Here is a 16,900-nt window from a genome sequence, read left to right as displayed (position 1 = left end):
ACTTGAAGCAACAAGAAATATTGATAATATGCGGATACTTCTTTCAAACTGAAATTAAAATTAAAATAATTATATTTCCTGGTAAGGCACTTCTAATTCATTGTTAATTATAAAATGTTATTTTATATTATATTATTTTAGTTATTAAAAATGTAACATTTATAATTCAATAATGTGCTATAAATTATACTGCTGTTTTTCCAAGATTAAGCACAAGCCTTTAGACAGATATAGTTGGATAGTTGTGACATTTCCACATAAGTATTTAGTATTGAAAACGCTGTTATAACTCATGCAAAGCATCTTACACCTCACTCTAGATTGCAAGGGGTGAAAGGATATTATTACACAAAATAAAATAAAACTTCCTTACTGACAACAGCACGTTCCTCTTGATATTGTATACCCTTTGCTCGTAGCACCACCACTGTCAGACGTCCAAGGTAGTCATTGTAGCTAAGAGAGAACTGGATGTCTCCATACTCTGAGGGTGGCTTTAGGAAGAAATAGTAAATATTTAAAAATGTATTCTGAGATTTGCATTTTTTGAATAGGATTAAAATAGTCCAACTTAAAAACACTTTCTTTTATAAACCACTTTTAACACTTACCTGCTTTGCACGTTACCTGCATTGCTGTCGTCACCAGGGAATTATTAAAGGGTTGTGCCCATTAAGAAGAATATGTTATTGACTTTTACACTTTCTGGTGCATCTTTTACTATATACATTGCTTTATCGTTATAGTTTCCTCCTTTTCACTTACAGCCAAGTACTAATACAATTGTACCAAGAAAGCATCACTGTGTCATAGATTATGAGAATGGGCAAAAACCTACATGGTACTATAAAGACATAGATGTAAGACATACAGTAGAAATGTATTTAGTAAAAGTTGAAAGAAGGAATGTACAAGCTAGTACATTAAAGTCATATGAAGGTGAAAAACATTATTTTGTTTACATTGGTATTGCAGTAATATTATATATGTTTTATAAGATTATATGAATACTGACGTGAAGGAGCTCTTAAAATGGACCTATGACTAAGCTGGTAAATTATAGCATTAAATGATAAGGCCTTACTAACTGGGTTATACTGAAGAAACTTTTACGGTATGTCCACACAGACATTGTTTGAGCAAATTTGAAGCATTTTGATGCTTCAGACACACTTGAAAGATGGTCCTAAAAAGCCTCTTCGTTCACTTGAATGGGATTAAAATAATTCAAACAAAAATAATTAATTAAATAAATAAATAAGCAAAACACTCCTACATGCTTATGAACTTTTTTTATATACTTAAAAAGGTAATCAAGCAGAGAACAAGCCAGTACTGTACTCAGTTAATAATAATAGAATAAGCAAAGGTGAGATTTTAAAGAACAACTAACTCAGTGGCAGATCAGCAAAATAATGGGCTTGCAATACAAAATACAGAGTACAAGACCAGGCAGAAACAGTCCTTGACATTATTACACCTTTTCAAGGATGTTCTCTGGGCCACATTTTCTAAGTTCGGTAGGGTAACATTAGTGGACTTCTGAAACCAATCTTAAACAATGGACATTTTCTTCAGGCTCCCAAGATCTCTCTTCTGGGCCGCAACCCACCCACTGTTCAAGGTGATGTAACTTATTTAGGAAAATCAACAATGCTTTCTACCATATACTTATCTTCTCCACCAACAGTTTCTGGATCAGGTGCTGCAATTGAGAGCCCAAGAAATGCATTCTCCCAGAAGGGTTTCAATAGAGCTGAGTGAAAAACTGGATTTACAGTATTTTTATGGGATCAGTGATTTTTTTGTTGAAAAGTCATTGGGTTTATTTACGCTGAGATCTCTCTGATTATCATGTGGGAAATAAAGTTCAAAAGTTTATTGGACCCAATTATTCTTAACAGATCTGGCATCAGAAAATGATTCCAGTGTAGGCAGAAGTGGAGCATAGTTAAACAAGCTAAAGTCATAAGAGTTCTTACATTAGATGAAGGGACAACTGACAGTACTGCAACACCTCTTTTATTCTACAGCAGCACACTAGTCCATGTATCTCCTGTAATGCTCTAGGGATGGAAAACTGCTGGTACAGGTGATTTTAAACAGATGATCACAAACAGTGATGCTCCATTCGGACACTGAGATTTCAGCACCTGACCCCATTCAGAATAAAAGCTATTTCTGTTCTTCCATTTAATACAATTCCTCACTTTAAAAAAGCTATCCTTATACGCTACTCTGTATAAATACCCCATAAAATTGCATATATCAATTTATCTATCTATATATACGATTACACATTAATAAATTATTTGTCAGGTTTATTGATGTTAAATATTTGGTTCAGCAGTCCAGGTATTTAGGCTGAAAATTGACACCCTACTAGATCAGAGCACACCAAAGCTTTTAATGCCAAACTCGTTCCATAATAAAATAATAGAGAGAAGACACAGAAAATGTATCAGTGATTTTGTGCTTTTCAAACAGAGTCCCACTTATCCAAAATTCCAGGAGACTCCTTCTAATCAGTACCAAACAGATGTTTCTTCATCTGATTATGATTATTCTAAGGAGAAAAATATCTGGTCCTCGTAGAGATAAAGTAAGCAAGAGGGTTCATTTTCAATTGTTATTATATGGACAACAAAATGAATAAAGAACAGGAGACCTTTTGTCTATAGAAACAATTGCCTAATTCAAAGTTCCATTGTTTAAGCAAACCAGATTGTGAGATAATTTATCAGCCTGCCATCTTTCACTCATTGTACTATACATGTGATACATAGAATATATACATATATACAACATATATAACAGTTTCCTTTAGCTCTGGCGCATTCATACATCAAATTATTTACTTTTAACAGATTTTCCTTGTTATTTTGATAAGGTTCGAATAAAGGTTAAAGGTTATGTTTTAATATTTCATTTGAATACCCTTTTATTGTTGCTCGCGCTTTAAAAATGAATGCAATATATAGCTAGGCATGCTGGACCACCCCCAAGAAACACATCTGTCTGAAGGCAGCATATCGTAAGAAGCCCAATATTAGCAACAGAGGCTGCTATATCTATTATTACACCATTGAGTACATCATACCCTATGTAAGATTAAGTGCTGATCTTATGTGTTTATGGGAGAATGCCAGAATTTTAGTGTATGTTTAGTGTTTTATAAATAAATAATTTAATGTATCAGACGTAATTCCGTTTCAATATATGAGATGATGATTTGTTTTTGTAATCAATTTGCCTTACTGTAAACACCTGTAATACGAGGCAGCATTAACTTTCTGGGCATGTCTGCACAGACCTATTATACTGACATCATGGAGGCATCTTGAGTACTTTAAAACCTCAGAACTCCACAAACATGCCATATGCTAAAAAAGTTAGTTAGTAAGAGTGATTGTTTTTCACAGTATCTAAAAATAAAACATAAGTCTAGAGAAAACTGTTTTCAGATTTTGAAGATACATTGAATAAATATTTAAAAGTGGAATAAACACTCATCACCATAAAATGTATTTTATAATGCAAAACAGCATTTATAACAGTTACACATATTGGTATAGCTGTACTATTACAATAAATGGAGTACCGGTGATTCAACAGAAATGCAATTTCAAAACAATCTCAATCTTATTCTCAACAACCATCAAGAGACAAAGATCCAGACTTGGGGGTATATTGACTATGCGGCAGCTCCGTAGAACCGCTGATTCCCACGACTTTGAAGTCATTTTTTAAAACGGCACTTTTATTAAAGACAAAGCCCATCAGATTATTATATTGTGTTCATATTGAAAAATTTGTGATTTCAAAAAATAATTTTCAGTTTCAAGGTAGTATATAAGCTAATGGCATTTTATAATATGTGTCTTATAAAAATGCTAATAGTATACAAGCCTCAGTAGCCTGGGTACATCTTCAACTTTGCTCTCTATATATTTCAGAATTAAATCATGTTTTATCACTTTGACATAACAGACAGGTTTAGATAAATCATAAACTGTAGGAACTCCCTAATCCTAACCAATACACCCATCACCCATAGTAAAAAATAACAAGCTTGAAAAATACGCCATCATACCTTGCAAATTTGTGACTGGCTGCATAAAGCCAGTTACAGAGCATTCAAAACCCCTCCGGTGATGTCATGATAGAGGAAGAACAGCATTTGGACTACTGCTCTTCTATTTGATGCATCTTAAATGACACCAGTGTGACGCAATTTATATTCAGCTGCCGACAAATCACAGCGCTATATGAACTATTATGCTCTGCATGAATTATCCTTGTTTCCTACCGTAATCCTGCACCAGCTGCATGTTACATCAGGGCCGTCTTTCCCATTGGGCACAATGGGCAGGTGCCCGGGGGCCCTGCTGCCTAGGGGGGCCCGTCAGAGGCAGCAAAAAAAGCAAAAAAAAACCTGGAAAAAAAAAAAGACAATACTTACCTTGCGGTCAGCCGTCTCCCTCCATGGTCTCCTCCTCCGTGCGGCGCTCGCAGTGCATGTCGGGCGTGACATCATCACGCCCACCCGACATCCATTGCGGAGCGCGACGGAGGAGGAGACCATGGAGGGAGCCGGATCGCCAGCTAACCGCAAGGTAAGTATTGTCTTTTTTTTTTTTTTCCTCCAGGTTTTTGGTTTTTTTGCTGCCTCCGACGGGCCCCCCTGGGCTGCAGGGCCCATATATATTTATAATCATTTTTTATTTTTTTTTGTATATATAGGGGCCCCCAGAGCACTGCTGTGCCCAGGGGCCTAAGATGTTCTTAAGAGGGCCCTGCACCTTTTATGTCATTTTGTAGTTTAAAAACTCCTATAAATACGTAAAATTTGAGATATGTGCAAGTCACCAGATCTGCCAGGGGCCCTGTTAGTTTTAACAGTCCCACAATGCTCTGCTCTAAGTTCCTAACGCTCAGTCTATTTCACATATTTTAATCCCCCCTCCCTTAGGAACCTTCCATCCACCAGATCATTGAACAGCGCATACCCAGTAACTGAAATTCAGTTTTTATTTTAATCCAATTAACTCAATTTCCAAATTCAATCATTATATTGTTATATTATTTATTACTAATCTACTTTTTATTTTTGTTCCTAAAATTCAGCATGGCCAGGAAAGATTAAATTATGGATTTAAATACTAGAATGTCTTACCTCTAAGTTTTCTTGTTCTAGGTCCCGCCAAATAACAAGTTTGCCATCATCTGTTAAATTTTCATTTTTCATAGGGAAGAGAACTTGTCCCAAAATATGGTGTTTCTTTATTTTGTCCACATGGTAGATAGAAAATCTCAGAGTCCTCTGGTGTAATGTTTTCCCTGAAACCTGAGGAAATCATAAAACAAGGTCAGAGATGCACCCCAATGTAGAAAAGACCAAGACACAACTCAATAAATGTCTAATAAGAGATATTATTATTATTATTATTATTATTATTATTATTATTATTATTGCTAAGAATTTAAACAAATATGTTTTTGTGTAGGTATAGTAATTCATATTAGATATCTAACTATTTTTTGTGATGATTGTGGTTGCTATTCAGGTAGTATATTTTCTCTATAGTCTGAATGATGGGATCCAAGGTTGGTAGTATGTGATATTTCAACCTGAAACCTTTCTCGACAAGCTTGGTTGGTGCAGGTTGCTGAATAGTTTATCAGCAGAGTGAAATAGAAATGTATAAATGATAAATTACTAAATCTGTACTTGTTACGCAACCTAATGCTTTTTAACTATATTTGCTGGTTAGGTCACATTATAATGTGTAACTAAAATATTAAGAACATGACCAGATTAACCGAGATTGTTACCTTGGGCACTGTTGATGAGATATCCGACCTGTGCTCTGTACTGGTAAATTGGGCTGGCATGGCTACAGGTGAGATGGATTTGCCCTATACCCACAAGAAACAGTATGTCCACCTTTACACTTTCTAGTCATGTTACATCACACAGTGAATTCATCTCAGGACCTAAGTATCGTAAGATACCAAGAAACTCTTTGTTTTAAAGAAGCCTAGTACTCTTTAACCCAACCCCCTAACACTAGACAAGACCCTAAAGTTGGACCTACCCCAAGTTTCCACTAACATTATCCCAAGTCCTAGTTCCTTACAATATAAAACTAGCTCTAAAACTATCCCTATTGCTACTAAACTAACTTGACTCTAAAGTAAGCTTGTCCTTACGCAATAATATAGCCTAGGGGAAATGTTAAATGGTTTTCTTTTATTGTTTTCTGTACTCTTGAGAAACAAGACACATAATATAGGGGCCAACAAATCTGATCTTTGCACTGAGCCCAATAATGCCATATAGCATTTCTCAATGGCATAACTACATGGGGTGATGTTACTACAAGTCATGGAGATGAGTGGGCTAGGCAATGCCAGGTCACACACCCCTCCGAGACTCCCTCTCCCTCCAGGTCCCCACTCACCTTGAGGCCCCTGTTCTGCTCTCAATAGAGCAGTGTAGAACCCCTATTTTGAGCCGCTGCATGAGAGCAGAGTAAGGGGCCCGGGAGGGTAGTCCCTACCCAAATTTTGCTATGGGGCACGAGGATTGCATTGTTCCACCCTGCTGATCCTGATGATGTTTGTTGCAATGACTACAAAAAACAGTAGTTATACCCCTATCCGCATGCAACTTGAAAGAATAATAAAGATTAATAAAAAAATATATAAAACATAAATACACAAATTGAAGTAAGCAATCACAGAAAATCAAATATTGTGAGAAAAAAAATTAGCAGCTTTTGTTTCAAAAGCGTGTGAAGAAACCTTGTATCTTGTAAATGTATATTGATTATTATAAATCTGAGAAACTTCTAACCTACTTGTCATTTAAGCTAGACTACTAATTCATTTTGAACAAAGCAGATTTTTAGCTTATTGCTAAGAATGAGAAAGGATAAAATCTCTATTTTTGGCAACACGCAGAAGTATAGTACCTTGAAAAACCTGTTAAACATAATGCATTCCTCAAGTTTTGAAATACTTAGTCATAAGAACATGTTAGGTTTGGTTGTTCTTCTATGTGTATAGTGGAAGAGTATCTTCATTACTTTCCTTCCATCAAATCAGGCAACTAAAGGAAACTAAATCTAAAATGTTTTTTTACTTGAGCAAAACCATGTTATATTAGAGGGTAAATTTAAAATGTAGGGACAGATTTATAGTATTTACATGTCATAGATCAACTTTAATATCAGTGTAAAAATAAATTTATCAAGTATTTGTGTGCTACATGATAAAACAGTCAGTATTTATTTCCCTTACGTGCAAAAAACAAGTCTATTTGTACCCCTTCCATTGTAACATAGCTGGTCCACCTGGTCCAGGGGCAAAGTTGCTCTTATTCTTTGCTCTGCTACTAACTCAAAATCAGGCCAAAAATTGGCAGATATGTTCCTACTATTCTAATAGTATTCACACATTAGTTTTAAAAAAGTAGATGTTTAAAATTGGGGTTAGATTGAAGTGTCCACGCTTCACATATGAGAAGTTAACTTTTTCTCCTTTTCTTTGCTTTGGTCCTAACTCAAAATCAGGCCCTTTGTGCGTATCGTATACAAAATTACTCTGCGTCTGCCTGGAACCAGCTCATTTACTTATTACAGCCTACAATTTCTGGGAGGGAATGGGGTGGGGAAGGGGCACTCACCCGTAATCAATGTACAATAAGAGCGTGCCAAACTCCAGAGCACGCAGCCATGTCCGAATCAAGCTTTGGGCATCTCAAATGTACTTGTTTTTCTTGCTCTAGATACAGGGTTAGTCCTGATTACTAGTGATGACAGTTTTGTATACATGCTATAACGTGTTTTCAATCAGGAGCAACGGTAAAGCTGTATTTTATGTTCAGTAGACATTAAGATCATTCTAATAATTGTATTTCGGGGGGGGGGGGGGCATTTTATTTTGTAAGTGTTTTGTCAGTAATGCTTAGATTATTATCAGGTGACATTAATTGAACAGGTTATTTTTCTCTGTGCATTCTTTTGCGGATGTATATTGTGCAATGGATGTATCGTGCAGTGTCTTGTGTAGTAGAACAGAACAGACCTATACTAAATTAATCAGTGCATGTATCTTCTGTCCTTTCCTTGCTAAATTGAGGAGTACGCAGAGCCGATTTACATGAAGGAATGCATTGTGCTTAACAGTATATGTGACTTGACGAATCAGGCCCAAAAAGCTTAAGCAGAAAATAATAATGCGGTCAGTTCTTTGCCTGCCACGCTGTTTAAATTAATTTCAATAGCCAATGTTACTGAAATCCTATTAGTCATGCCTAGATAAATGTAAATTTCTCCCCCTTGATAGGCATCCAAAACAGAGATGCTATATCCACTTAACCAGCTCGTAGCAAAGGGATGGGACAGAATGCAAGTTGACCATTTATTTAATTTTATAAGTACCTTTTAAAATCATGTACATTGTTTTCAATTGTATAATAGAAAATGTTTGCCTTTAATTATTGTAGGTATTAAATTTGGATTTGCTAGTAGCCATAGATGTGTCAGCACCACCTGTGTTACATAAATGTACCTGGAACACAAAGACCTCATCAAAATGAGGATTTAAGGTTTTACGCTTTGTTTTTGACTGCAGATAGCGCCTCTCATCTGGCAGGAGATGCATCTTCACAAAAGGATTGCAGGAGTCTGAGCTGAAGTGCAGGTTCCCCACTTTGATAAGAGAAACCACAAGCCTCTCTGTCTCGTATTCATATTCCACTGCAAACCAGATGCGTCCGATGTTTCCCTCTGGAAAATCTGTTTCTTCACTGTCCTCTGGATATCTATACAAAGCTGGGTTGATGGAACCCACAATATAGGATCCCCCTAATTGCAAGAATAGATATGATTATATTTCCTGCAATGATTGTGATTTAAATTAAAATAATAGCTACAATATACAAAAATATAAAATATTTGATATTGTACAACCTAAACTTATAAACCAATTATGTGATACACAAGAATATTTTTTTTTTCATTTTCCTCAAACTTTGGTACAATTAATGATATATTATTAATATTAACAATATCTTCATATATGGCCAAAATATTAAATTTTTATTTTTACCCATAGAAGAGAAGGATGACCGTGGAAGGAAATCTGGGGCAATATAGGGCTCGCTGTCATCTTGAATACGTTCTCCATTTTGCAAACCAACCCAGTCTCGTCCGTGGAACTTAGGTGGAACAATGAAGGGCACGCTTTTATTTCTTAAATCAGTAGAAAAATTGATATGTGTAAAATGGAAATCCCATACCATTTGTTAGTGTAATTCATAATAACTTATGAAAACATTTTACACTTTTAAAAATAAAAATTCAATAACTAACCATAAATACATCAATGTTATTTATATTTGAGCTTCTTACATCAACAAGCAAGGATGGTCTTAACTCCCTGTATTTTATACATTGTATTACTTAGTTATTTAATGCCCCCAATTATTTATAATGGCAATATAATCAATGGATGAACATCAGGGATAAATATCATATCCTTTCGGTATATAATGGAACACAATCTCTGACTCTCTCCCAACTACTCCTGTCAACATTTGGGCAACGACAAGCATAAAACAATATACATATACAATAACATTATAACATAACAGTAATAAACAGGGCAAATAACAGATTAGTGGGCCATTATGTGGGCTAAGTTTTCTCAAGAGAGCAGTAAACAAACAAAATAATATATCATTTTTACTAGTACAAAATATTCTGCGAAGATAACAAGTTTTTAGAAGTTGCGGAGGCAAAGCTTGAGCTCTAACAAGATATATCAATATACTTTTGTAGCAATGGGGATAACTCTATAGAACTTGAAATAGATCTTTACTAAAGATTAATACCTGGGCCAATGTTAGTTAACACATTGGGTAGGACTAGACTTAGGGTTTTGTCTACTGTTAGAGCTTCTTAAGGGTTTAGTATTAAGATTAGTAGGTTAAGGCAGCTGTTTGTCTTCGTTTTTTTCCAAATGTTTACATTTATTTGGACCCAGGATATGTTAGGATTACCATGGCCAACTAACAGGAAAGATGAGACTTCTCTTTGAAAGAAATTGGCACTTGTTCTATGAAACCAGGCTGAGATCAATGCTTATCTAGGCAATGATGATTTCTCTTTCAGTGGTTGGTAGCTTTTGCCAGCTTGTTGTACAGCAAAGAAAATGCCATGAGAAACGTTTTTCACTGATTCTATATTATTATTGTAATGTCAGATTAAGTAACAAAAACTTAAAATAAGATAAACAAAAAAAAATAATATTTTGTTTTTGTTATTTAGAGATAATCCATTGAGCTCCACTATGTTTTGTAAAATAAAACCCAGTAAATAAAGAACATTAATAACAAATAAAATGTTTCCAAAAACGTTAAACGAACCAGAAGAAACTTCAATTGACTGTGATTTAAACATAGTTTGTTTTTTGGCTATTTCTACCTATCCTGCATTCACAGGAAGCAAAACTGTCTAGGCTATATTTTGTGTTATCCTCAAACAGCAATATTTTCATGTGACAAACCTCAGTGCCTCACCCCGAATCCTTAGCATGACCCAATGAGGGTGACTTCCCATGATCCACCCCGGTGATTTGTGAGTGCGTCGGTGTAGCTACATTACAAAGTTCCTCATACGAAGGGGCGATGCACCTCTTTCTCCATAACATGTAGACCCCAATGCCAATCAGAAGCAACAGCAGGGTCACCCCGACCACACCTCCAGCTACTGCTGCCACCTGTTCTAATGGCAGGAAAAAAAGCACAAAATAAATTACTTAAAGAACAAGTAAATTCACTATTAGCTTATTATGTTCAGAATGCCATCTTCCACTGCTCTGCAGCAGGCTGACATAATAGAAGAGATCTGCTTATCTAAGGTTGAGATATATATTTAAAACTTTAAAGAACTTTTCCATGTGTTTTCCATGGGTGCATGTTAAACTGTGCTGCTACATTTGCGATAGCCTTTATATACTTAACTTTGTGCTGTACTAACATGATCATACATCCTAATGGAAAAGTTGCTATGAGATCGACGCAAATCTACTATTTAGATTGTCAAAGAAATGTACCTACTGGGCACAACCTTTTATATTTGAATGGGAACAGAAAAAATTCTTCAGCTTTGGAAGTAGCATTTTGATTTCAAGGACATATGGACAAATGTAACATAAACTGAAGTTAAACCTTCTGGTTTAGTATTTCTGCACCTGCTGTCTGAAAATAATAACACCAAGCTAATTTCATTTATTTTATAATATTCTGCCTATTTGTTGCACTATTCTGTTGCTGTGTATTTATATTTAAAAAAAACAGCATAATAAAGAATATTATTTTAAAATAAATATATATCAAAATTACATAACAGAAATATTATACAGTATAAGCTAAATCTTTGATTCAAATAACTTAGTACTTCAATTTTATCAAATGCAAACAAACAGTTTGAATAGTTGCAAGGAAACTATTCTTAAGTTGCAATTTCTAGAGAAAAAGGCAAGGTGAGTTAATGTGTCCTTGTTTATGTTTTTGACGAGCTTTTAGTTATATTGTTCATAATGGTACAATAAGACAATTAGGCCAAAGACACATGGCTTATAGTCATATAAATGATCTGAAATAAGTAAAATTGTTACATTGTTTTTATGACATAATAGTTCAATATTTGTTTAACTATTTCCTTACATCTATAATTTTGGTTTAAACTGCTAGACCAGTGTTTCTCAATTCCAGTCCTCAGTGCATGTTTTCCAGGTCACAAGTGAAATAATTATATCACCTGAGGATCTTTCAAAATGTCAGTCAGTAATGAATACACCAGTGCTCCAGTAAAGAGATATGGAAAACATGCACTGTTAGGGATACTTGAGGACCAGTGGCGGATCCAGGGGGGGGCCCCCTAGCAGGGGCTTGCTGCCGACGGCTGCACACTGTGCAGGTCCGTTCGGCAGTGATAATGTGCTGCCCGGCTGCTCTGATTGTGTTTTAAACACAATCAGAGCAGCGGGACAGCACATTATCACTGCCGAACGGACCTGCACATACTGTGCAGCCGCCGGCAGCCTTAGAAGTTAGAAAGGGGGCGGGGCCTAAATCGCCCCCCCCCCCTATATCGCCCGGGGTAGAAAAAATTTCTAGATCCGCCCCTGTTGAGGACTGGGTTTTGGAAACACTGTGCTAGACCAATGAGATTTGAAACAAGCCTTTGAATTATTTACATTACTTCCCCCATGTTTGACAAAAGTTACAGGAACAAATATGATTAGGTTTGTACCCCACTCAAAATATTGTTACTGACAATTTTTTGTAAATATATTTAGAAACATTACTTTGGCAGACACGATATTTGTGTATCATGGTGATATCAAGTGATGTAACCATTTAAAAAAAAATAATAAAAAAATGGCAATAATAAAAAAATTACAGAAATAAAGGGGACCCATTATTTCAAATATAGTGTTCACAGAATAAAACTGCTCAGATGTAAACCATTTGGGTGGATGTGCGTAGTACTGTCAGTACAATGTCATATTTGTACTAATAAAAAAAAATGTGTTATTGAAAAGTGAAATTATGAATTATTACTTGAATTTTCCATCCTCGTTATGGCTACTGTGGTTTTGTAATTGGGATGAATAACTCCAGTGAGTGGACTAATAATAATATTATGTCAGTGTGGTTTCAGGAATTGTAGGATTGGTCAGTGACTGACAACAATCAATGCTCTTTAGCTTTTGGCATTTAAATGTGAGTTAGAACCATTCCATTTAAGATTAATTTCACCTAAACATCACCTAATTGTCTGAAAAGAACCCCCAAAGTGCTCCAAAATTAACAAATATAACAATCAAGTGAGCATTTCACTCATCTCAACTATGGCACAAAAACAAAAGAGTACTGGTATTTTACAGTGACACTGACTGGAATAACAGAAACCCGACATGCTGGAGTGATATCCTAGTGCTGTCACTGAAGATGGCTTGGGTGGATCCATTTGAACTGCAGACTTTTTCTCAGCATATTTCTCTCTGAAATGTAGTTGAGGGGTTTTTTTTTGTTTGTTTTTTTTAAACAATGCTTTCCAGTGTCTCAAATAACTTACTGCTGGGCTAATGTGCTACTATGACATGAATTCATGTGATGAATGATATGTATTTAGGGCTATTTACTGCTGATCAGATGCAACTAAGCACATCAAGCTTGGTACTGTCATTGCAGGCAATTGGGTACTATAATCCTCTAAATAAAGATATTATATTGACTTTGGTTATATCTTTTGAACTCTAAATACTCATAATCAACAAATAGTAATTTATAAAGCACTGACAATAAGATCAGATATTAAAAAACTTATTCAAGAAATAGACTTATTTATACTGCTCACTTGGACAAATCTGAAAAACAGGGACTATCTCTAGAAATTAGGAACAGCTGGAATCTATGTGTATTACAAGTCAGGGCTTCAAATCTATTGCTGCACAGCAATTCCCATTGCCCTGAGTTTGAATTAAAAACGTTGGAGTTCTAAGCCTCATATTATTGTCCCAATGTCCCATGATGTAAAAAAGTGCAAATTGAAACCACATTGTCATAATTTAAATTAACTCACTATTATGAATGTTAGTATATTCTGTCAAATGGGATTAAGTTTTTCTATAGACTTCATTTTTACAAGCCCAAAATAAATCTATCTTCCTGCACATAGATATATATTAGGTGACATGCTGAGTCATGAAATTACAGCTTGTGGTCAGTGTGGCACAGATGTTGAACCTTAATGCTCCACTACAGATGAACTGGATTTGCATCTGTTTTCAAGACTATACAGCTGCATTGTACACTGTCAAATACCAGCTCGGATTGGTAGTTAGACCTGCAATACATTTTCTCTGAAGGAAACTTTCTAAACGTAAATGTAAATAATTACTAAGTTCAGAAACAAATAGACCAACCCTCCTAGACAAGCAGCTCGTCTCTGCATGGGTCCCCACATTTTATTGTTATTATTAATCCCTTGGAAATTTGTTCACTTTTTTTCACAATTGCATCCCGTCTAATAGTGCAAATACTGTATTATTGCATTATACTGTAAACTCCACATTACAGGAGTTCAGACAGCGACAAGTGAACACTTATGTTACTTACCAGACATTGCTGCCTGTCCTTGTGTGCTGAGAAAAGCAGCAGCTTAAAAGTATATTCTGGGGTGTAAGGGATACCCTCCTTGGTGTCTTTCTGTGTCTCTCAATCCATGAAGTTAAGTTTGGTCAGACATATATAGACCTCAATTGAAGGGCCAGTTAAAGACAGTTCTGCCGGCACACTGCTGTCATGATTACCTCCCGATTGAGCTGTAACGCATTCACTGTGCTCTGAACAGTCTCCTTAGTCCTCCCCCTTCTGTACACACGCACAGATCTCCTCTCTCCTGTTGTGAAGATAGGTGACTGGCAGAGGCGGGGAGAAAATATAGAATTAAATTACGTCTCTACCACATTCATATGTTTCTGCACTGTCTGATAGAGAATATCTACAGCATTGTTTCGTCGGGCACATTAGGACCACTGGGATCATTTGCCTAGGAACATAGGAGTGTGTGTCAATTTCTGGAATTGAGATATTACAGCTATCTCCAGCTAGTAAATAACATTGTAGCTAATGTTGTAACTGTTCTATTACAAATTGAGAAGCAAAATATCGTTAGCCTGTAATCTCTGCTTTCTATTAATGCTTTGTTGATATGCCTAAATTGATCTTCGCAAGCGTGAGTTCATTTGTCAAAGTCAGCATTGACAGCTGCAAAGATCCTTACAAGAGACATACAATACAATCCGGGATATTTCTGAAAGCTGGTGCAAATGGAAAAAGGTGGTATAGCAACCAATCACATTGATTTCATCCTTTAAATTGAACTAAAAATGCCACAGCTAGCATGTGGATGCTGTGGGCAACTCCATTTTATTTTTTTAGTACCTGTTGTCATAAATATCCCATTCAGCTGTAGAAAAGGCTATTTAGTGTATATATATATATATATATATATATATATATATATATATATATATTCCTTAAATGCTGCAGCTATACATGGGTACTTAAATGCTGCAGGTATACTGAGAGGAAATTCGATGCCAGTGGTGGTGTGACCACATTGACCAATAGAATGCTAATGGTCTTTGCCCACGTTTTCTCCACACCCATAAGTAAGCTTGGATGTTGCTGTGGATGGGCAAATGGGGTCCCGGGTGGTTGTCACTGTCGGGCTCCCAAGGAATGGCTGTTCACAGATGCTCTGTGCCTGTCCCCCTTGTCCTTGTTTGCCTTTAGGGCTTATGTATGAATTTGAAATGTTTATCAGCAAGAAATACAGGATACTAGTCCTAAGAAAGAACAGGGATAAAGTAGGATCCAAGTTCAGAGAAGCAGGATGCTATGTTAATGTCTGTCCAGGTTCGACAATAGTTAGGCCGGTGCTGTAACTGCAGGAACAATAATTAATTTGTTTGCATTAAAATTATTGCTGCTGACAATTTTAAATGAAATATACTTAGAAACAGTATTTAAGTAACATGGAAATGTGTAAAAACTGAACAGAAGTCAAATTATTATTATTATTATTATTATTATTATTATTATTATCTTTTAAAAGGTCCACAGTGCTGTACATGACAAATACAGAAAGCTGTGATCCATTACTCATTACATGACACATTAATAGCCAAATACAAAGACCAGATAAACTGAATAAATAAATATACAGCTAAAACGTTAATGCAGATCAAATTATTTAAGGGGCAGTGAGTGAGAGTGATGGTAGTGACCAGCGTGAACTAGGCCTGAGCATAAGAAAACAGGGCTCGGGAAACAGGCCAAAAGGTACAGTGAGTGATGGAATAGTAGAAGGAGAACACACGGAAAGAGGGCCCTACTCGTGAGTTTTTACATCCTCAAGGAAACGGGAAGATACATATAGTGTGGAATTGATTAGGGGATGAAAGATCGATTTGGGTATCATCAGCATAGAGGTGGTACTGGAGGCCAAAGGAGCAGATGAGGTCACCAAGGGAGGAGGTTTAGACGGAGAATAGCAGGGGTCCATGAACGGAACCTTGAGGAATGCTGACAGGTAAGGGAAAGGGGGGAACTGGAGTCATTATGTAGAGACTGAAAAAAAAGGAGCATTTGGTGAGGTAAGAGGAAAACCTGGAGAAGGCAGTGTTACAAAGGCCTATGGATTTGAGAGTTAACAGAAGTAAGTCATCTGTATCATAGGTAGCGAAGAGGTTGAGATGGATAAGAAAAGAGAATTGTCCTTTAGATTTAGTGAAGAGAAGGTCATTAGTAAGAACAGTTTTGATGTAGTGGAGGGAGCGAAGACCGGATTGGAGTGGGTCAAGTAGTGAGAGAGAAGAGAGAAATGAGGTGAAACTGTTGTAGACTACGCGTTAGAAAAGCATGGAGGCAAAAGTAAGGAGGGAGATAATTAGAGGCAAATTCAAGGGATGTTTTTTTGTGTATAAGGGAGATGAGAGCATGTTTAAAGGAGGAGGGGAAGGAATAGGTTGAGAAGGTGGGCAAGTAGAAGAAGGCCTCAACAGAGAGGGAGTGGAGGAGGTGGGAGGGAATGGGGTCATGTGGGCAGGTGGAGGGGTGAAGAGGAGGTTTGAGTGTGGATTCCATCAGCAGATACCAAGTCCACAGTAGGATGAATTAATAGACTATCAGTAAATCCATATTGGGTCCTTATTAATTGCAATTCTCTACTTTTTAATCTTAATCTTATCTTTTTTTTATTCTTATTTATTGTCTACAGCTGTACCACCTTGAACAAACACAATTGCATCTGAT

At 36.2% G+C, this 16,900-nt stretch overlaps 1 protein-coding gene across 1 annotated transcript in view; it reads right to left on the bottom strand.

The window, feature by feature from the left end:
- SYT15 (synaptotagmin 15) overlaps positions 1-14,441 on the bottom strand; it is a 33,815-nt gene extending 19,374 nt beyond the window's left edge. Inside the window, exons 1-6 of the mRNA XM_075215246.1 lie at positions 14,198-14,441; positions 10,589-10,793; positions 9,118-9,260; positions 8,578-8,873; positions 5,177-5,347; positions 374-494 (exon numbers count right to left, since the gene is read on the bottom strand). Coding sequence (XP_075071347.1) covers positions 374-494; positions 5,177-5,347; positions 8,578-8,873; positions 9,118-9,260; positions 10,589-10,793; positions 14,198-14,204 — 943 coding nt within the window. The 5' untranslated portion in view covers positions 14,205-14,441. The remainder of the gene's footprint in view (positions 1-373; positions 495-5,176; positions 5,348-8,577; positions 8,874-9,117; positions 9,261-10,588; positions 10,794-14,197) is intronic.
- Between the last annotated feature and the right edge of the window lie 2,459 nt (positions 14,442-16,900).

Source organism: Mixophyes fleayi, chromosome 6 (assembly GCF_038048845.1).
Source record: "Mixophyes fleayi isolate aMixFle1 chromosome 6, aMixFle1.hap1, whole genome shotgun sequence".
Taxonomy (NCBI): Eukaryota; Metazoa; Chordata; class Amphibia; order Anura; family Limnodynastidae; genus Mixophyes; species Mixophyes fleayi.
The sequence above is the reverse complement of the archived record's forward strand: the minus strand, read 5'-3'. Positions and strand labels throughout refer to the sequence as shown.